A 21328-nucleotide genomic window follows, 5' to 3' on the forward strand; every position below is an offset into this window, starting at 1 on the left:
CTGGGATGCAGACCATCAGGCCCCGGAGACTTATCAACCTTCAGACCTAACAGCCTCTCCAACACCAAATCCTGGCAAATATAAATTCCCTTAAGTTCAGGTCCTTCAGCCACTGTTACCACAGGGAGATTGCTTGTGTCTTCCCCAGTGAACACAGATCTGAAGTACCCATTTAATTCCTCTGCCATTTCTTTGTTCCCCGTAATATATCCCCCTGTTTCTGTCTTCAAGGGCCCAATTTTAGTCCTAACCATTTTTTTGCCTTGCACATACCTAAAAAAGCTTTTACTATCCTCCTTTATATTATTGGCCAGTTTACCTTCGTACCTCAGTTTTTCTCTGCGTATTTCCTTCTTAGTAATCCTCTGTTGCTCTTTAAAAGCTTCCCAGTCTTCAGTTTTCCCACTTATCTTAGCTATGTTATACTTTTTCTCTTTTAACTTTATATGTTTCTTAACTTCCCTCGTCAGTCACGGCCACCCATGCCTCCTCCTGGGATCTTTCTTCCTTTTAGGAATGAACTGATCCTGCAACTTCTGCATTATACACAGAAATATCTGCCATTGTTCCTCCACTGTCATCCCTGCTAAGGTATTGCACCATTGAACTTTGGCCAGCTCCTCCCTCATAGCTCCATAGTTCCCTTTATTCAACAGAAATATTGTCACTTCAGACTGTACCCTCTCCCTCTCAAATTGCAGATTGAAGCTTATTGTATTATGGTCACTACTTCCCAATGGCTCCTTCACTTCGAGGTCTCTGACCAACTCTGATTGGTTGCACAATACCAGATCCAGAATTGCCTTCTCCCTGGTTGGCTCCAGCACCAGCTGCTCTAAGAATCCATCTCTGAGGAACTCCACAAAGTCTCTTTCTTGAGGTCCAACACCATCCTGATTCTCCCAGTCTACCTGCATGTTAAAATTCCCCATAACCAACTGTACTAACATCTTTGCGACAGGCCAATTTCAGCTCCTGATTCAACTTACATCCGACATCCAGACTACTGTTTGGGGGCCTGTAGATGACTCCCAAGAGGGTCTTTTTACCCTTAGTATTTCGCAGCTCGATCCACACTGACTCTACATCCCCTGATTCTAGGTCTCCCCGCGCATGGGACTGAATATCCTCCCTTACCAACAAGGTCAGGCCAACCCACCCCCTCTGCCCGTCAGTCTGTCCTTACGATAACACGTGTAGCCTTGAATATTCATTTCCCAGGCCCTGTCCAGTTGAAGCCACGTCTCAGTTATCCCCACAATATTGTATCTGCCAATTTCCAAAAGAGCCTCAAGCTCATCCATCTTTTGTCTAATGCTTCGTGCATTCATTATAGTATTTTTAATTTGTTACTGCCCTCACGCTTCCCATCAAGCCCTATTTCACTCATCCTTACAGCATGATCCCTTTCCGAGTTTTCTGCCTCCAGTCCTTACTCGAGAAAGACTGAAAGATTATTTTTAGAGCTTTCTCAACATTGCTCAGTATTGTCAAACTGCAGCTGGGTCCAAACCTCCTTCATTAATAACCTCCTCTTTTACTATAACTCAGGTCGCAGCTTCTTCCTTGACAGAGAGAGATGCATAAATCCTCTTCAGGTCCCTAATCAACTCCCTTCCTCCTTTCACTATTTACACACCTACAGGAGACTTCTGAATTCCTTTGCAGGAAGTCTACCATTTTGACTTCCAGTTTTTCCTTTCCTCCCCAGATCCTATAAATGTTGTCCGTTCAGCCTGGTTCGAGTGTGTACTGTCAACCTGACATTGCTCACAGAAACGAGAAAGTGGGGACTGGAGATCAGAGTCCAGAGTGTGGCACTGAGAGAGCACAGCAGGTCAGACAGCATCCGAGGAGCAGGAGAGTATAATGAGGCTTGTGATACCCGATTCCTCATTCCTGATGAAGGGCTGTTGCCCAAAACGTCGACTCTCCTGCTCCTCGGATGTTGCCTGACCAGCTGTGCTTTTCCAGCACCACACTCTCGACAGTGCTCACACAAACCTTCTCTCTGCTTCATTTTCCTCTCCAGCACTTTTTGGTCATCAAGGAAGCCTGGGCTTTGACTATCCTACCTTCCCCCAACATCATGGGAATGTACCTCAACTCCACCTGAATTTATCTTCTCTTTAAAGGCAGCTTATTGTTCCATCATGTCTTGTGGACAAACGTTTGGTCAAATCGCTTCTCAACTCACTGACCTGGCCTTCCCCTAATTAACTATTTGTACCCTGGACTCCTCTTTGTCCTGTTCCACAGTAAACCTGAATCTCATTCTCTCAGTCCAGAAACACTCCTGTACTACTCTGACGCTATCTGTATCTTACTTTCTTTTATGCAGTATTTCCCCTTGCTGATGTTTGGTCTCTCCTGAAGGTGCAGACAAATGCTTATTAGCCATGTGTACGCTCAGGGCATTCAAAGAACTGTAATTTATTTTTTAGCAGAATTCGCATGTGGAATCCCAGCAGGGACCACTGACCACAACACACGCCCAGAGTGTTTCTCACCGTCTCCAAACCACTGCTATCGACAAAAATGCAGCACTGATGAGGAACCAAGTCCTGTCATCTTCACTGATTCAACCATTCACCCAGGCATTGGCGAGGGGAGGGGCCGAGGTGCAGTACAGGAAGATATCGTGAGAAAGAAAATAGATCTTGCTCCTCTCCGAACCACCAATCCCCACCACACACAAAATAAAAATTCCCACCGACAAACAAAACTTGACATGAAGGAAACCAAGCTGCCTTGACCAACCCATGCCCAAAACCATCCCTGTGTGTGGTGCCCCCCCCCCCCAATGTGTGTGGTGCCCCCCCCTACCTGAAAGGTTCGGATTCATGGACATCCAGAGCTGCCCCTCGTATCCGTCCGTCCTTCAGTGCCTGGCCCAGTGCTTTCTCATCCACCAGCCCGCCTCGTGCTGTGTTCACCAGGAACGCCCCCTGACGCATCTGTGAATTGGATTCACAATCATTACAACAGGACGACACAGGCAGACAGCAGTGAAATAGTCCCATCAACCAAGTTAACACAAAACGGAGCAACTCATTGCACAGTGAACGGGGGCAGGCTGGAAAACGTACTGCACTATAAAAAGGGCAGCAAGATTCTCTGACGTACAGGTTACTGCTAAGTAAATCAAATAACATGATAAACGACCGCAAAATGCATTCAATGACACAGAACAGTTACCACCTGAGCTGGCAGAAGGAGCCACCCAAACAGTATTGATTTCACTCAAAATTGAGATAGCAGTTAATTCGTTTACACACACAAACAGCAGAGTGTGATGCTCGTGTCATCTAGAACAATTAGGCAATTTTGTAAACTATCCCACTTTTAATTGGGGATTTGGCAAATAATTAAGTATTCAATTAGCTCATTCCAACAATCTACAGAGTCGCCATAAAATATAACAATTCACAGTTTTAATAGATAATTATGGTGGAGATGAATTGAACTGAATAGAATTAGCTTTGTTGTCACATGTATTCACCATGAGTAGAGTGGAATGTTGACAAGTCGCCAATACAGCGCCATCTTAGGTAACTAGGTACAGATACTTCAGTACGAATGCTTAAGAAAAAAATATTAGAAAAATAAAGATATAAAAGGGCCAGCACTGCAGATGGTAAGAATAAGTTAGAAAAGAGAGAGATAAAAAGTTCAGAACAACAGCCCTTCCAACCCAGTCCACACAGACACCTAGCCTCTAGTCTGCGGCAAGCCTTGACTCCTGCAAAGGGTTTCACTTTGAGGCAGAGAGACTGCTCCAAAATCACCTCAAGGCCCAAGGTCCACGCTAAGGCCAGGCCGGGCCAAAAGATTGCCACGCGGGCTGGGAATCCAAGTCCGCGCTGAGGCTGGGAGTTCAGGATGTCACCGAGAAGAAAGAGGAGAGAAAACAAAACAAAAAACACAAAAGAGAAATAAAAAGACAGAGCGGATGAGCTCCGGCTGACGCAGCCTACTCCGCCGCCATCTTGGAAAAGCAAGATGGCGCTGACAGTCTATGATGCATATGGACGCCAAGAGGAGGAGCTGTGAGCAACATAATCATGGCCATCTGACATCACACAGGTGAAGTAACTCAGTGCTGATAAGGGATAGAACCTGGGATCTTCTGCCTGCAGTGACTGAGCCACAGGAAAGCATCAGATTTTTTTTTGGTTTTCGATTAAATCATACTTTGTCACTTGCTCATTGAAGAGCTACACTGGATGGAAGTAGGAGTACAATGGTTATATATTGCTAGAATAATTCTGAACATAGTTGAACTGCTGTGATGGGATTTGAACTATGTTGAATAAAAGAAAAGGAAATAAGCACCAGAGCGTGATTACAGAGCTGCTGGATTGTTGTAAAAAGCCATTTGGCTCACTGATGCCCATGAGGGAAGGAAAACTGCCTTCCGTATCTGGCTTGACTCTAGTCACACACCAACACAGTTAATGGGAAGCATGGTGGCTCAACGGTTAGCAATGTTGCCTCACAGCATCAGGGGGTCCTGGATTCCAGTCTGAAGAGGCCCAGCAAGTCATTCAATCCCCGCTATCGGAATAATGTTGTGAAACTTTGAAAGGGTTCAGAAAACATTTACAAGGATGTTGCGAGGGTTTGAGCTACAAGGAGAGGCTGAACAGCCTGGGGCTGTTTTCCCTACAACGTCGGAGGCTGAGGTATGGAGGTTTGTAAAACCATGAGGGTGAGTGGGGATAGAGTGAGTGTCAAGGTCTTTTCCCTGGGGTGGGGGAGTGTAAACTAGAGGGTATGGGTTTAAAGAGAGAGGAGAAAGGTTTAAAAAGCACCTAAGGGACAACTTTTTCCACATTGAGGGTGGTGTGTGTACGGAATGAGCTGCCAGAGGAAGTGGTGGAGGCTGGTACAATTGCAACATTTAAAAGGCATTTGGATGGGTATATGAATAGGAAGGATTTGGAGGGATATGGGCCAAATGCTGGCAAATGGGACTAGATTGGGTTGGGATATCTGGTCGGCATGGATGAGTTGCACTGAAGGGTCTGTTTCTGTGCTGTACATCTCTACGACTCTATAACTGTACCAAAGTATAAAAAAACTTTTTTTCAGCAATTCAAGGAGGACTTTAGGGATGGTAAATAAGTTCATAAGACGCAGGAACAGAATTAAACCGTTCTGCCCATCGAGTTTACTCCACCAACCTGGACAGTGATATCCACATCCTAAAAAAAATCCTGTAAAACTACACACAATGTTTATCCTAATCAATTGACAGAAATTTGTGGATTGAGTGTTTTAAAATGGTTCGGACTTGCATTCCAACAGGCCGAGAGCCTCCAAGGTGTTGCACGCATTTGAATGGAGTGTTTTTGTGGGTGACGTGCCAACACAGTAATACGCTGGACCCTGTCCCCTCTCTACCTGTTTGATGGTGAAGTCATTGATGAGGTGGTGATTGTGCTCATTCAGGCTGCAGTGCAGGGTCACACAGTCACTGTGAACCAGCAGGTCCTGTAAGGTGCTTATTCTCTGGAGCCCAAGCGACTTCTCCACACCATCCGGCAGGTACGGGTCATAGAAAATCACATTAAATCCAAACGTTTTTGCCCGCAAAGCCACTGCCTGACCAACACGGCCTGCAACAGAAAAGGGTCACACTTGATGCTTTTTCCATCTCTCATATGTGAGAAACAAATTAGCAATCGGAGAGTAATGGGTGTGGGGGGATGGGATTGTGGGGTGTGTGAGGGATGAGGTAGAGGGGGATGGGATGGCGGTGTGGGGAATGGGGGAAGTGTGGCGTGGGGAAATGGCTTTGTGGGAGAAGGGAGTATGTGGGGTATGTGGGGATGGTAGGTGTGGGGGATGGGTGGTGTGCGGGACGGGTGGTGTGGGGTTGGAGGGGGGGGAAATATTTGTACAAAACCAGTGGCACCAGCTTTGAGTTAAGCTGTGCAGCATTTGCTGAGCTCAGACTGGGCTTTAATGTTTTGTGTGGACACTATTCCTACTACTGACCACCATCCAGTAGCTCAGGAGACCAAGAAAGTAGCTATGGGTAGGACAGGTCCAAATACAGGTACAGCGTTGGCAATACAATCTGATTCCTCCTAGCTACCTATTTCTTCAAGCCTTGACACCAGGATATCGAAGCACTGCCCCTCACTTCACCCGACGTTCCCAAGGCTTGTGATTTCAAATAAACCTGTTGGACGATATCCTGGTGTGTCATGTGACTTTGTCAACCCCAGTCCAACACCTGCACCTCCCCAACATGGCTGCTACTTCCAAAAGGCTTTGGCAACATGTTCTGCTTAGCAAACTATTCACATTTGCTCTTTCCTCAATCCTTTAAATTATTGAAAATTACGCATTTTACACATCTTTCATGTATGCCTTAGTATTTTTCTTTCTAATCTGACACAAACCTTTAAATTATTTCCTTCCCTTTTGCAAGCTTGACTCATCCAGGACAGAGGGAAGGGAGGGATGGGCAAAGTGGCCTTCTCAATTTCAACGCTGCTTGTGATAACTTTCAGTTCTGACAGAAAATAATTTCTCAAAGCAACAGCTTTGTCCATCCCCTCAACGGACGCTGCTCTGTCCTGCAGAGTGCCTCTGTGTTTTCTAGTTTGGAGAACTGACTGCCTTTGCAAAAAGAGAAGGATAAGAAACTGCTGGGGTAAAGGGGTGGATACTCATGCAAAACCACAGTGTCTGTCCATTGTACCCAGGCCAATGATGCCCAGAGTCTCCCCGCGGATCCGAGCTGCTCCTGCAGCAACCTCTCTGATCTGCTCGACGCTCGACACCCTCGTCCCCTCTCGCAAAGTCTGGTGCAGCCATGTCGATCGTCTGTAAAGGTTTAAAATGTGACACAGTGTGGAGTCTGCTGTCTCTTCCACCGATGACGAGGGAATGTTGCACACGGCAATCCCTGTAACACAAAGGGTCACAACATTTAGCATTATCACCACACGCCCGTCAAAAGACCACACTTACTAGCAAACCCGATGAAAGGCTCCTGCCCGAAACGCCGACTTTCCTGCTCCTCGGATGCTGCCTGACCTGCTGTGCTTTATCTGCAGTCCTCATGTTCACCTTACTATCAAACCTATCGATCAACTTTGCCAGCAATATTAACTGAGCTGCAAACAATAAAACAAAACTAAATAAAGTTTAAAGAAAGAGATGTTGACAACATTCTGCACAGCTATGCTGCAAGGTCAGGCTTGAAGGGCTGAAGGGCCTGCTCCCGTGCTGCACAGTCAGTTCTTCTGCGACTCTTCACAAGAACTCCTTCAGCCAGAGAGCGGTGAATCTACGCAATTCACTGCCACAGAAGGCTGTGGAGGCCAGGTCATTGAGTACATTTAAGACAGAGACAGATAGGTACTTGAGTGTCAAGGGGATCAACGGTTACGGACTGAAAAGAGGAAAATGGGGCTGAGAAACTTACCAGCCATGATTGAAGGGCGGAGCAGACTGGATGGGCTGAATGGCCTAATTTCTGCTCCTAAGTCTAATGGAGTAGTGAGACAGTGAACAGTGGGGGCAGTAATAGGTTTAGCAAACTGACATTTTCAGTCAGTCCATCAAATGTTTCCACAAAGCAACAGGGTTGGTAGCGGACTTCCCTCAAAGTGCCATAAAGAATAGTTTACACGTACATTCAAAACTTTATCTTCTCTCAATGCCCATTCAGCCACTCTTTGAAAAGTGGGACAAGATCTGGAACTCACCAATCTGTTCAGGATGGACAGCTAAAATATTTGAACGTGACAGAAAGCTGCCGTGTACTCCCGACAGTGTGGAAGCAGGCCATTCGGCCCATTGAGTCCACACTGACTCCCCAAAGAGCATCCCATCCAGACCCAAACCCCTACCCCATCCCTGTAACTCTACATTTCCCATGGCTCCCCACCTAGCCTGCTTTTCCCTGGAAACTATGGGGCAATTTAGCATGGCCAATCCACCCTGACCTGCACATCTTTGGACTATGGGAGGAAAACGGGGCACCCGGAGAAAACCCATGCAGAGACGGGGAGAATGTGCAAACTCCACACAGACAGTCACCTGAGGCTGGAATCAAACCAGGGTCCCTGGTGCTGTGAGTCAGCAGTGCTAACCACTGAGCCGTTGTGCTGCCCCGAAAGGGACAGTGTTTTAGAGGAAAGCAATACAGGGAACAAAAGGGAACTAAGCTTGCTGTCCTTAATTATTCAATGATTCTCACCCAAATCAATAAACAGCTAATACAAACAACAGGTTGGGACAACCTGCAATTTTCAAGCATCAAAAAGAGCACAAATCAGTCTGCACTGTGTGCTAACAAAGTCTCCATCAGCCACTGGACAAGTGCAATGTAGCCAGTAGGACAGCACAGCTCAGTTATTGATTGGCAATCAGCTCGATCCTGCCCCATCACTCAGCTCTCTGAGTAGGCCACCGTACCTAAGTCTGCAGCTGATTTGATGTCGACATTGTCATAGCCACTGCCAATCCTGACAATAATTCGAAGTGCTTTGAATTTCTCTAGGTCCTCTCGTGTTAATGTAATGGTGTGGTACATCAGGGCGCCCACTGCTTCATTTAGTACCTACAGACAGAGAGAAAAGAAACAAATCCGATCAATTTGGCTTGTTTGCCAGGCACAGTCAGGTGGACACAGTGTGGGTGCAGTCAAACGTCTCCCTCTACCTCGACGTCTGTACAGTTCACCTTTCTGAAAAATATCTTAATTATCCAATAGCACAAATAAAAAAGAGGCAGGTTTTCCAAAATATCTGTCAATGCAAAGTAAGAAATGCCAAGTTGAAGAACACAAAATACCCTGCATTCTGCAAGGTCTGTTGTGTTGGGGAATAACAGAAGGCTATAGTAAAACGGTTTACCACACTTTCCATTAAATACTCAGCTTACAAAATGGATAATTTAATAACAACGTTCTCCAAAGTTCCCCACAAGTCCATCCGGATCAGGTTCCACTCATTCCCAATAGCACCTCCGGGTTGGAGTGACTAGAAAACCGCTGAGTCGTACCCAGTGCAGCTCGACAAGGTCAGGGTACCCTTCAGTAATGAGACCGAACAGATACACGCTCGCACACAGTCCAGAAACTGCAACACCACATTCTGAACTCATCCTTTCTACCATCAGGCTCCAGTAAAAACTTGCATAAATCTCCATCACCTCCAACATGCGCTCTCCAAACGAATGACAGCGGAAAAGGTGACAGTGCAGAAATTGGAGGCTTCAGATATATGGTGGCACGGTGGCTCAATGGTTAGCACAGCACCAGGGACCCGTGTTTGATTTCAGCCTCGGGTAACCGTCCGTGGGGAGTTTGCACATTCTGCCCGTGTCTGCGTGGGTTTCCTCCGGGTGCTCCGGTTTCCTCCCACAGTCCAAAGATGTGCAGGTTAGGGTGGATTGGCCATGCTAAACTGTCCCCATGGGAAACATGGATAGGGCAGGGGGATGGGTCTGGGTGGGAAGCTCTTCAGAGGGTCAGTGTGGACTCGAGGGGCCAAATGGCCTGCTTCCATGCTGTAGGGATTCTATGATCCATATGCACATATGCACTGTGTAGGACTATTCAGAGAGTTGGCAGCATAAGCTGGCTGGGACTGGATGGGCAGAATGGCCTCCTCCAACACTGCGGTGATTCTATGAATATCTTCCATTGGCAGAACATGAATTTAGTGGTAATTGGCAACAGTAAGAATGGTGACATGGAGGGAATGCTATTTTACACTGAGAGCAGTCAAAATGTGGTGGAGTTAAGATACTGACCCTCCAGAAGGCAGCAGGACAATCAGCTGAGAGAGAGAGAGAGAGAGAGAGAGAATTAGCGGTTGACAGGGCCAATGAGACTGGAGGAGTTGCTCCTCCAGTGATCTGGTATGTGTGTGATAGGTTACACAGGATCCCCTTGTGCTACAATCATTCCATGAAAATATCCAAACCGAGGAGTGTTCAAACTGACAGAAAAATGACCCACATCATGCCAACACAGCACATGTATCGTGGTAGTTAATCCAGCTGCTGAAAGTTCCATGCATTACACTTCAATGAAATCCTGATGATAACGCAGCACATACGTTTAAAAATACAGGACATTGGTAAGGCCTCTTCTGGAGTACTGTGTTCAGTTCTGGTCGCCCTGTTAAAGGAAAGATATAATCCAGGTGGAGAGGGATCAGAAGAGATTTACCGGGATGTTGCCGGGTAAGGAAGGTTTGAGTTATAAAGAGAGGCTGGGACTTTTTTCACTGGAGGGGAGGGGGGTGATCTTATAGAAGTTTATAGAATCATGGATGGTTACAGACAGGATTAATGGTAGGTGTCTTTTACCTAGAATAGGGATTTCAAGACTTGGGGGTACATTTTTAAGGTGAGAGGTTTCAAAAAAAAAAGGCCTGAGGAGCAAATTTATTTGACACAGAGGGTGGATTGCATGTGGAATGTACTTCCTGAGGAAGTGGTGAGTTGGGTAAAATTACAACATTTAAATGACATTTGGATAAGTACACGAACAGGAAAGGTTTGGAGGGATATGGGCCCGGAGCAGGCAGGTGGGACTAGTTTGGGATTATGGACTGGTTGAACAGAAGGCCTGGTTCCGAGCTGTAATGGCTCTGCGTTTGCTCTGAATCACCTTGCTTTCTTACAGGCCGTAAGACTGCCAACACTGACCTCACTAAAGGATGGGCAAGGAAAATATCACTGTCCATTTCCTCTCTCAGGGCCAGAGGCTGGTAACATAAGCACAAGACGCAGCCACATTCAGCAATCCTGTTCCAATTGAAGGAAACTATCTCAGTGCGGCTGAAGCAAAACATCAGGTACAAAACGATGCCAACTTTGCAAGGTGCTCAAGCACGTGGCAAATAATGCTCTTAACCACAGGCTGGTGGCATCAAATAGGAAACAGTCTGACTAGAAAACGTTTCGCAAAGTGTGCAAGTTTTAAAACCACAAAGTCAAGGCACAGAAAAGGATCACTCCACCTCCTGTCAAAGAGACAGCACACAATACTGGTCATACAGTCATCTAGCACAGAACCAGACCCTTCGGCCCAATCAGTCCATGCTGACCATAATCTCAAACTAAACTAGTCCCACCTGCCTGCACCTGGCCCATATCCCTCCACACTTACCTATCCAAATGCCTTTTAAACATTGTAACTGTACCTGCATGCACCACATCCTCTGGATGTTCATTCCACACACAAATCACTCTAAAAACTTGGCCCCTCATGTCTGTTTTACATCTTTTTCCTCTCACCTTAAAAATATGCCCCTTAGGTTTGAAATTCCCAACCCCAGGGAAAAGATCCTTGCCGTTCACCTTATCTACACCCCACATGATTTTATAAACCTCTATAAGGTCACCTCTAACCTCCTACACTCCAGTGAAAATTATCCCAGCCTTTCCAGATTCTCCTTATAACTTAAACTCTCCATTCCCGGCAAGATCCTGGTTAATTTTTTCTGAACCCTCTCCAGTTTAATAATATTCTTTCTATAACTAGGCGACCAGAACTGGGTGCAGTATTCCAGAACAGGCCTCACCAATGTCCTGTACAACCTCAATGTGACTTCCCAACTCCTATGCTCAGAGGTCTGAGCAATGAAGTCAAGTGTGCTAAACGCTTTCTTAACCACCCTGTAATTTCAAAGAATTATATACCTGGACCCCAGGTCTCCCTGTTCTTACACCTCTCTGTAATTTCCTCACAAAGTTGTTGTTCCACACCTTTTCACACAAAGAGTGGCTCGTGTGTGGAAATGAAATGCCAGAGGAAATGGCATATGCAGGTGCAGTTACAACATTTAAAAGATGTTTGGACAGGTACACAAATAGATGGGATTTGGAGGGATATGAGCCAGGAGCAGGTAGGTGGGGACTAGTTTAATTTGGGAAACATGGTTTCTGGTCGGCATGAACAAGTTGGATCGAAGGGTGGTTTCCATGATGTATAGCTCCATGATACTAACTGATGGCCTGTCCAGAGTGATGTAAGTGCACGTTTTGTGTAATAGATCCTGTTTATGACTATCCTGGAGCATCCTTCCTCTAGCAGCACAGAGCTCTTTTTAATCAAGACCACGACCCTCTGCCCTTTGTTTCTTGAAGACCTTGTGCTCAGGCACACAATACACAGTCCTGCTCTTTTTTGAGTCAGATCTCTGTTACTGCTACAACATCGTACTCGTATCTGCAACTCAATCTTATTGACCACTTTCTGCAGATTGATGTACAGGCATCACAGCCCTATTTTAAACATTATTCCTTGCCCTCCCATTGCTGAACTTACCAAATACTTCATATTCTAATGCTACATGTCTCTCCCAATATCTGCCACACCTTGCTATCCCTGTTTATTACCATCCCGCAGTTCCCACTCTCCTGCCAAAGTACTTTAAACCATTCCGAATGTCACTAGCAAGTGAGAATGTTCTTACCTTCTCATGTATCTCCTGAGTAGACTGTGCATCACAGAATGCCACTGTTGCAACGTCTTTCAGGACTGGCATTTCCACAGTGCAATCCCGGCCATCCAACAGCGCCACCAAAGGACGTGGGTGCATTGGGCCATTTAAGATCGGAGGACGAATACCTGGGAAGCGAAAAGAACAAGGATAAATGATTGCATCGCCCCGGAAGAAAAGTCAGTTCCTTTCTCGGTAATTCCACAGACGGCCCTGAATCTCTTGCTCTACCACTTTCACCATCCGCTTTCCAGACTGACTCAATTTTAACATTCACACATCCAAGTCACGGCTGGGAGATGTTGTACACAATCGAGGCTGATACTCCAGTGCAGAACCAAAGGAGTGCTGCACTGTCAGCGGGCACTTTTGACGAAGCCATTAAATCCATGTTGTATCTTCCATCCTCAGTGTATTTTAAAATAAACACTATCCTAACAGCAGGTCACCAGAAAACTCAAACAGAAACTTTCCCAAAATAGTGAAAGAAAACGCAACATCTTTACAGTTGGAATAAACTGCACTTATTCTGTAATCTGGTGACTTGCAGTTATACCACGTTAAAATTTATATTGTTCTGGTGAGAGACTTTCATTTTCCCTCAAATTGATTCACCACCAACACCACCAGTGACTGACCAGTAACCACCAGTACATTGTTCTCATGTTAAGAGAATATCAAAGGCTGGTTCCTGACATTAGCAAAGTTTGGAAGGACAGAGCTCGTACAGCTTGGAAATTGGATTTTGGAAATCAAGTGGAAACTTCAAAAACTTTATTTGCCCTGCGTAACATTTGAAAAGACTCAGCGACAGTGCTGACCTCTCTGCTGCTCCCGAAGACACTGGGTCTGGATGAACAAATCCAGGTAGCCTGCTATTTTTCTGTCCAGGTGTTAAGTAGGCTTGCACTGCAAGAAGCAAAGGTTTGGCCTCAGACCATCCGCCCTATTTTATACTGGGAACACTTCGGAAATACTATTAGAGTCATAGAAATGTACAGCATGGAAACAGACCCTTCAGTCCAACCAGTCCATGCCGACCAGATATCCCAACCCAATCTAGTCCCAATCTGGCTTTATCCTGATAGTTTCCACTAAATATGGAAGGCACGGGGGCTCAGTGATTAGCACTGCTGCCTCACATAACCAGGGACCTGGGTTCAATTCCAGTCTCAGGCGATTGTCTGTGTGGAGTTTGCACAATCTCCCCATGTCTGCGTGGGTTTGCTCCAGGTGCTCCAGTTTCCTCCCATATTCCAAAGATATGCGGGTTAGGGTGGATTGGCCATGGGAAATTTCCCCACAGTGTCCAGGGATGTGGAGGCTAGGTGGGCTAGCCATGGGAAATACAGAAATGGGGGGGGGTAGATTTTCTTTGGAGGGTCAGTGCAGACTTGAAGGGCTGAATGGCCTCTATCTGCACCACAGGGATTCTCTGAAAAAGTGGTAAAATGAGCTGTTAGAATATAAAGCACTGCTCCAACCATGGATACTGCCAGGGTGTCCCTTTCACTCCACCACCCAGGCAGGGCACTCTAACATTATTTCAGAGATGACACCAGCGCCAAAAGTATAACAGCTTCACCGATACACTCTTAAAATTACATATGTGAGCACTAAACAAGCAACAGCAAGTCGAAAACTAAAGAGAGACCAAAGAGCATAAGAACATGAGAAATAGGAGCAGGAGTCGGCCATTTGGCCCATCAAGGAGACAGTGAGGACTGCACATATTAGAGATCAGAGTGCTGAAAAAGCACAGCAGGTCAGACAGCATCTGAGAAGCAGGAGAATCGACGTTTTGGGCCAGAGACCGGGGATGAGTTGGCCCCTGGAGCCTGGTCCCCCATTCAATACGATCATGGCTGATCTTCTCGTGGACTCAGCTCCACGTCCCCGCCCTCTCACAGTAATCCTTAATTCCTTTACTGTTCAAAAATCTAAATTTGCCTCAAAAACATTCAACGAGGAAACCTCAACTGTTTCAGTGGGCAGAGAATTCACAGATTCACAACCCTTTGGGTGAAGAAGTTCCTTCTCAACTCAGTCCGAAATCTGCTCCCCCTTATTTGAAGGCCCTGCCCCCTAGTTCCAGTTTCACCCACCAGTGGAAACAGATTCCCTCCCTTCGGTCTCCAAGCAGATTGGGTATCCACTGCTTTCACTATGAAGAGTGTAGGTCATTGTGAATCAAAATGAATCTGAAGTTGGTAGTTTAGTCACATTTAGTCACATGATGGTTCCTGCAGTCCAAAAAAAAGATACTCATCACTCCAGCAGCAGGCAATAAGGTTCAATACACTGCCCATGGCAACGATTCAAATCGCAGTAAACAGAGGCTGGGTAATGAACCAGTTAGAGGGCTACACCACATTTACCCAACCTGGCCAAACAATCAATGCACTGAACTACTCAAACACTGGAGTCTTCCAAAACTGAAAATGTGGCATCGTTGTAGCAAGAATAAATTGCACTTATTCTTTAGTGAAACAGACCCAGGTACTACACGGTAACTTTCAACAAAATAGACCATCAAGCCAAAAAAAGAAGAAAAACACAGCAAAGGGGTTGGGGTTTTTAAAACCATCAGCCCGCAGGACAGAGATGGTCATTCACCCATTCAGTCTGCTCAGCCATTCAGTGAGATCACCGTTAATCCGACATCTCCAGCTCCACTTTCCTGCCTTTTCCCAATAATCCATGGTTCCCTTTCTGATTTAAAATCTATCTCAGCCTCGAAATGCTTAAAGACCTAGTATCCACAGCCTCGAAGGTAAATTAGAGCGGAAATTCTCCTTATCTGTTTTAAATGTGCAATCCCTTATTCTGAGATAATGCCCCCTGGCCCTCGACTCCCCCACAAGGGGTAACAACCTTGCTGCCCCTATTCTGTCAAGTTCTCTCACAACCATGAATGCTTCATTAGATTGGGTCTCATTCCCTGAAATTCCAACGGGTACAGGCCCAACCTACTCAACCCCTCCTCCCAAAATGATCCCTTGATACCAGAATTGAATAGAATTAGCTTTACTGTCACATGTCTTCACCATGTGTACAGGGAAAAGGTTAGGAGTCATCACCTACTGCACCATCTTAAGCACAAAGGTACCTAGGCACAGCTTCTTCACTAAATATCAGAAGACAGAGAAATAAGGAATCCAGCATTTGAGATCGTCGGAATAAATTCGAAAATAGAGAAAGCTCAGAATAAAAATTCTTCCAACCCAGCCCACGCCAGCACCCAAGCTCCAGTCCACGACTCCAGATCGCGATGGGCTTCACCTCTCAGTTCTCGAGCAGGGAGCCCACTCGGGAATCACCTTGAGGCTGGACACCCATGGTGAAGCCACACCGGGCCAAGAGCCCACCACTCCAGGCCAGGAGGACACACCTGGATTAGCGAACACGATTCCAACACAAGTAAACGTTTCTTTTGATAGTAGGTCCAGAATTGTTCACACAATCTGAATAGTGAGTGTTTGTATGGTGTTAGTAAAACAGCCCTACTTTTATACTCTGCTCCCTTTGAAATAAAGACCATTTTGTTTGTCTTCCCTATTATCTGCAGAACGTGGACGCTAGCTTCGAGAGATTCATGGACAACGAAGCCCAAATCCATCCGTTCAGTAGCTTTCAGCAGTCCTTTTCCATTCAAATAATACTCAGCTCCTCTATTCTTACTGTCAAAGTGCATGACCTCACATTTATTCATTTGCAAAGGTCTTGCCCACTCGCTTAACCAGTCGATGTCCCTCAGCAGACTATCTGTGTCATCCTCACCACTTAGCTCCCCACCATACCGATAGGACCGAAGGGCATAGGTCTCATGTTCTAATACTGTGTTATCTGCAAATGTGACTGTGGTACATCCACTTCCCTCATCTGGGTCATTAACGTGTAATGTAAATCATTGTAGCGCCAGCACTGCTCCCTGTAACAAGATACTTGCTGAAAATGCCCCCTCTTACCACTATTGTATCAGTTAGCCAATCTATGCCTGCTGATATACAATTTCCAAGACTATGACCATGGTAATTTATCAAATGCCTTCTGAAAATCCAACTGTGTTACATCCACTGCTTTCCCATTATCTACCCTGCTTGTTGTCCCCACTCGATAGGTTCTACTAACTTTATCAGGCATGAGTTCCCTTCATGACTCCATGTCGACTCAGAGAGATCATATTATGTATTTCTAAATGCTCGGGCTATTATATCCTTTACAATAGAGTTTAATATTTTAAGGTTTAATGTGAGGTGGACAGGCTAGTTGAGACTATGGGGTGCATGTTGACATTTAACACTTGGATGTAGTGCTGAACACCAATACAGTCACCAACAAAAGACTCTGACAAGAGCCTTGAGTCCTTAAAATGAATCTAAGGACTGTTACCCGAGTTTCATTCTGCTCAATTGCTTCCACACCCTCTTCACATATCGCTCCTGATGTGCAGTTCCAGAGTTGGACAGTATTGAGGTTTTACTAGTGATTTAAAAGTTCAACATAATTGCTGCAGTATGACATGTCTCTTCTCGTTAACCTGTATGTTCTTTTCAACCACAACATCCACACTTTTACCATCTTCAAAGATGTGAAGCCGCACCAACCTCTGCTTTGGAACCATACCAAGACCTGCACGTCAATGTTACCACCTTCGCAAACAGAGAGCTGCAGGCTACAGAGACACAAGCAACAGCAAGGGCAGGGCAGATGGTTGGTGGAAGGGAAGGAAGACAGGGAAAGTCAAATCAAAGCACCACAGAATGATAGAATCCCTGCAGTGTGGAAACAGGCCCTTCGGCCCAACAAGTCCACACTGACCCTCCAAAACGTATCCCGCCCAGACCCATTCGCCTATTACTCTACATTTACCCCTGATTAATGCAGCTAACGTACTCATCCCTGAACACTACGTGCAAACCCCACACAGACAGTCGCCCGAGGCTGGAATTGAACCTGGGCTGCGAGGCAGCAGTGCTCACCACTGAGCCACAGTGCCGTGCTGGAAGAGAAAACTGTTTTAATGGGGAAGGTGGAGCTGTAAGAGCAGGACAGTGTGCACAGCAGGTACAGGAAAGTCCTGGGCAAATGAAAGACAAATAAATTTACACCACACACTGCAAGAGCTCGGTTCAGAAAAGGCTTCACTCCCGTAATTCAGTTGCTTGCTATTGAACAAACAGAGACCATAAGGTTAGGGTCCACTGTAAGAAGCGAGTATTAAATCAGATCACAGCAATGTCACCTGGACAGGTAATAGTTGCTGCCAAGTTTTGTACCAACAGTTCCTATCACATGGCAACGGCTGTGGTCTGAGGGAGACAGTAACAGTGAGGAACGCAATTGCCAAACTGAAGCATTGCTCTACTTGCAAGGAGGGAGGTTTGATTGAGGTGTACAAGATTATGACAGCTTTAGATAAAGTAAGCAAACAAAGCTTTTGCCAGTTTCTGAAGGTTCACAAACTAAGTACATGAGTAGGAAGTGTTTGGAGGGATATGGGCCAGGTGCAGGCAGGTGGGACTAGTTCAGTTTGGGATTACGGTTGCACCAAAGGGTCTGGTTCCATGCTGAATGACTCTACAACTAAGGACGAGTCAAGAAATGTGGCACTGAAAAAGCACAGCAGGTCAGGCAGCATCCGAGGAGCAGCAGCGTCAATGTTTTGGGCATAAGCCCTTCATGAGGAACATTCCTGATGATTTTCCTGATGAAGGGCTTATGCCTGAAACGTCAACTCTCCTGCTCCTCGGTTGCTGCCTGACCTGCTGTGCCTTTCTAGCACCACACTTTTCAACTCTGACTCTGCAGCATCTGCAGTGCTCACTTTCTCCTCTATAACTAAGGGACACAGACTTCACACTTCAGGCAAGAGGTTGGGTTGGAGGTGTGTGGGAGACGTGAGGGGACACGTTTTTTGACACACGTGGAAATGAACTGGTGGATGCAGAAACTATCAAAGATTTCAAAAGGAAACTGGATGAGCACTTAAGGGAAGAAAACGTGGAGACCTGTGGGAGTTCAGTGGGACAATGGAGCAGACTGGAATTCCCGGAGAGATGGCAGAGACCATATTAACACATGCATTTATACTTCACAACAGTAGATGCATTCACTGTTTCAAATCATAGCTCCCACATTAGAGGGATCATTGCTGAAATAAAATTAGGATTCAAAAAGCAAACTGAATGAATCTTTTGGCTTCTTTCTTCTATTTGGCTAGTTTTATTTTGAAAGCAAGTAAAGGCGATTGCCCAAATTACACCATCCTTTCCTCCAGCAGCTATTAAAGTACACATGTCCTCGAACTGAGAGCACAGGAATAGAATCATTAAAAAAAAGCATTTCTCGAAACCGTTTGTGAAGCAACTTCTAACACGGGAGTAAATGAGGTCTCTTGCTTCCCACAACAGTGTGGTGCTAACGAAAGCCTCGTTAGCTGTCTGGCTGAGCCTCTGGAGTGCCATATTTCACCTGAAGCAAACAAATGAATCATTACCAGCTGTGTCACTTGCTCCTTGCAAACAGAACGGAAAGGAATTTGATGCGATTCATGGAAACACATGGAAACAATACCCAGTTTAAAAATCTCAATTAGTCATCATTGCATAACAACACTGCTCGCTCTCCCTGAAACAGCTGTGCGCTTTAACCAGGAAAAAAACCTGCAAGGCCTCTTCCACCACTCAAGTGAAAGGAAATTTTCCTCAATCATTCCATCGTAGGAGGTTTTATTCCACCAGAACGGTTTCATTCCCTCCGAAAGGTACTGGAGCACAGCCAGCATGGAAGGGGCCAGATTCATTTCAAACCTTTAGCAGGGATTGCGGGAGCAGGAACATGTACATAATCCATTACGTGTAACCAAAGCAGGGTACAAGGCAGGGCTGGCTCCAGTCAGAGTTTCAGAGATAGCAGGTCACATATGAAAGAGCTAAAGATGTGCAGAATGATCACTTTTGGCTAGACTTCAACACAGTGATCTCCATCTGAGAGAGATGACAACAGCAGCAGCACGTTGATAACTCTCCTGGTGGTAGTATGTGGTGGAAACTCTGCTACTTGCAGTGACAGCATGAATTGCTCAAATATTTTAAAGAATAAAATATTCTTGGGGCAGCACGGTGGCTCAGTGGTCAGCACGACTGCCTCACAGCGCCAGGGACCCGGGTTCATTCCCACCCTCGGGCAACTGTCTGTGTGGAGTTTGCACATTCTCCCTGTGTCTGTGTGGGTTCCCTCCGGGCGCTCCCGTTTCCTCCCACAATCCAAAGGTGTGCAGGTTAGGGTGGATTAGCCGTAGGAAATGCAGGGTGACATGGGAGTGGGGTGCTCTTTGGACAGTCTGGGTGGACTCAATGGGCTGAATAGCCTGTTTCCACACTGTAGGCATTCTGTGACTCTCTACGAATGAACTGGACTAAGTTCCAGTAAAGTTACAGCACAGTGTGTATTTCCTGACAATCTAGACCAGGTTTGTCCAACAGGCAGCCAATCAGCATTGGTCACGTGACCTGCAGAAGGTTCCTTTGACCACATTACGGAAGGAGCACGACAGACCGATTTTTTGAAAGATTTTGTAGAACTACTTGGCCAATCAGAACCAGCTTCCTCCAGGCACTTGTGCTGAGAGCGTATCAGAAGCAAGTGTACTGAGTAGCAACCTCAGACTGGATGGGCAGAAATTACTGGAAAGATTACATGGTCACAGAGATGTACAGCACAGAAACAGACCCTTCGGTCCAACCCGTCTATACTGATCTGATATCCCAACCCAATCTAGTCCCACCTGCCAGCACCCCATGTCCCTCCAAACCCTTCCTATTCATGTACCCATCCAGATGCCTTTTCAATGTTGCAATTGTACCAGTCTCCACCACTTCCTCTGGCAGCTCATCCCATACACGCACCACCTTCTGTGTGAAAAAGTTGGTCCTTGCTCCCTTTTATATCTTTCCCCTCCTCACCTTAAACTTGTGCCCTCTAGTTCTGGACTCCCCCACCCCAGGGAAAAGACCTTGTCTAGTTATCTTATCCATGCCCCTCATAATTTTGTAAACCTCTCTAAGGTCCCCCCTCAGCCTCCAACCCCTCCAGGGAAAACAGCCCCAGCCCGTTCAGCCTCTCCCTGCAGCTCAGATCTTCCAACCCTGGCAACGTCCTTGTAAATCTTTTCTGAACCCTTTCAAGTTTCACAACATCTTTCCGATAGGAAGGAGACCAGAATTGCATGCAATATTCCAACAGTGGTCTGACCAATGCCCTGTACAGCCGCAACATGACTTCCCAACTCCTGTACTCAATACTCTGACCAATAACGGAAAGCATACCAAACACCTTCTTCACTATCCTATCTACCCGTGACTCCACTTTCAAGAAGCTATGTACCTGCACTCCAAGGTCTCTTTGTTCAGCAACACTCCCTGGGACCTTACCATTAAATGTATAAGTCCTGCTAAGATTTGCTTTCTCAAAATGCAATACCTTGCATTTAAACTCCATCTGCCACTTCTCAGCCCATTGGCCCATCTGGTCCAGATCCTGTTGTAATCTGAGGTAACCCTCTTCGCTGTCCACCACACCTCCAATTTTGGTGTCATCTGCAAACTTATTAACTGTACCTCTTATGCTCGCATCCAAATCATTTATGTAAATGACAAAAAGTCGTGGACCCAGCACCGATCCTTGTTGCACTCCACTGGTCACAGGCCTCCAGTCTGAAAAACAACCCTCCACCACCACCCTCTTCTTCTACCTTTGAGCCAGTTCTGTATCCAAGTGGCTAGTTCTCCCTGTATTCCGCGAGATCTAAACTTGCTAATCAGTCTCCGATGGGGAACCTCGTC

The 21328-nt window shown here is 46.1% G+C and overlaps 1 protein-coding gene across 4 annotated transcripts in view; it reads right to left on the bottom strand.

Annotated features, from left to right (window-relative positions):
• The window catches only part of LOC122556844 (C-terminal-binding protein 1-like), a 96067-nt gene that overhangs the window by 11701 nt on the left and 63038 nt on the right, over positions 1-21328 (bottom strand). For all 4 annotated transcript variants that reach the window (XM_043704085.2, XM_043704089.2, XM_043704087.2 and 1 more), the window contains 5 exons: positions 12456-12610; positions 8440-8584; positions 6716-6922; positions 5407-5621; positions 2827-2957 (listed from right to left, as the gene is read on the bottom strand). In XM_043704085.2, the coding sequence (XP_043560020.1) occupies positions 2827-2957; positions 5407-5621; positions 6716-6922; positions 8440-8584; positions 12456-12610 (853 nt within the window). The remainder of the gene's footprint in view (positions 1-2826; positions 2958-5406; positions 5622-6715; positions 6923-8439; positions 8585-12455; positions 12611-21328) is intronic.

The sequence above is a fragment of the Chiloscyllium plagiosum genome, unplaced genomic scaffold (genome assembly GCF_037043375.1).
Source record: "Chiloscyllium plagiosum isolate Xiang-an unplaced genomic scaffold, Cpla_swu_hap1 HiC_scaffold_16, whole genome shotgun sequence".
In the NCBI taxonomy this organism is placed as follows: domain Eukaryota; kingdom Metazoa; phylum Chordata; class Chondrichthyes; order Orectolobiformes; family Hemiscylliidae; genus Chiloscyllium; species Chiloscyllium plagiosum.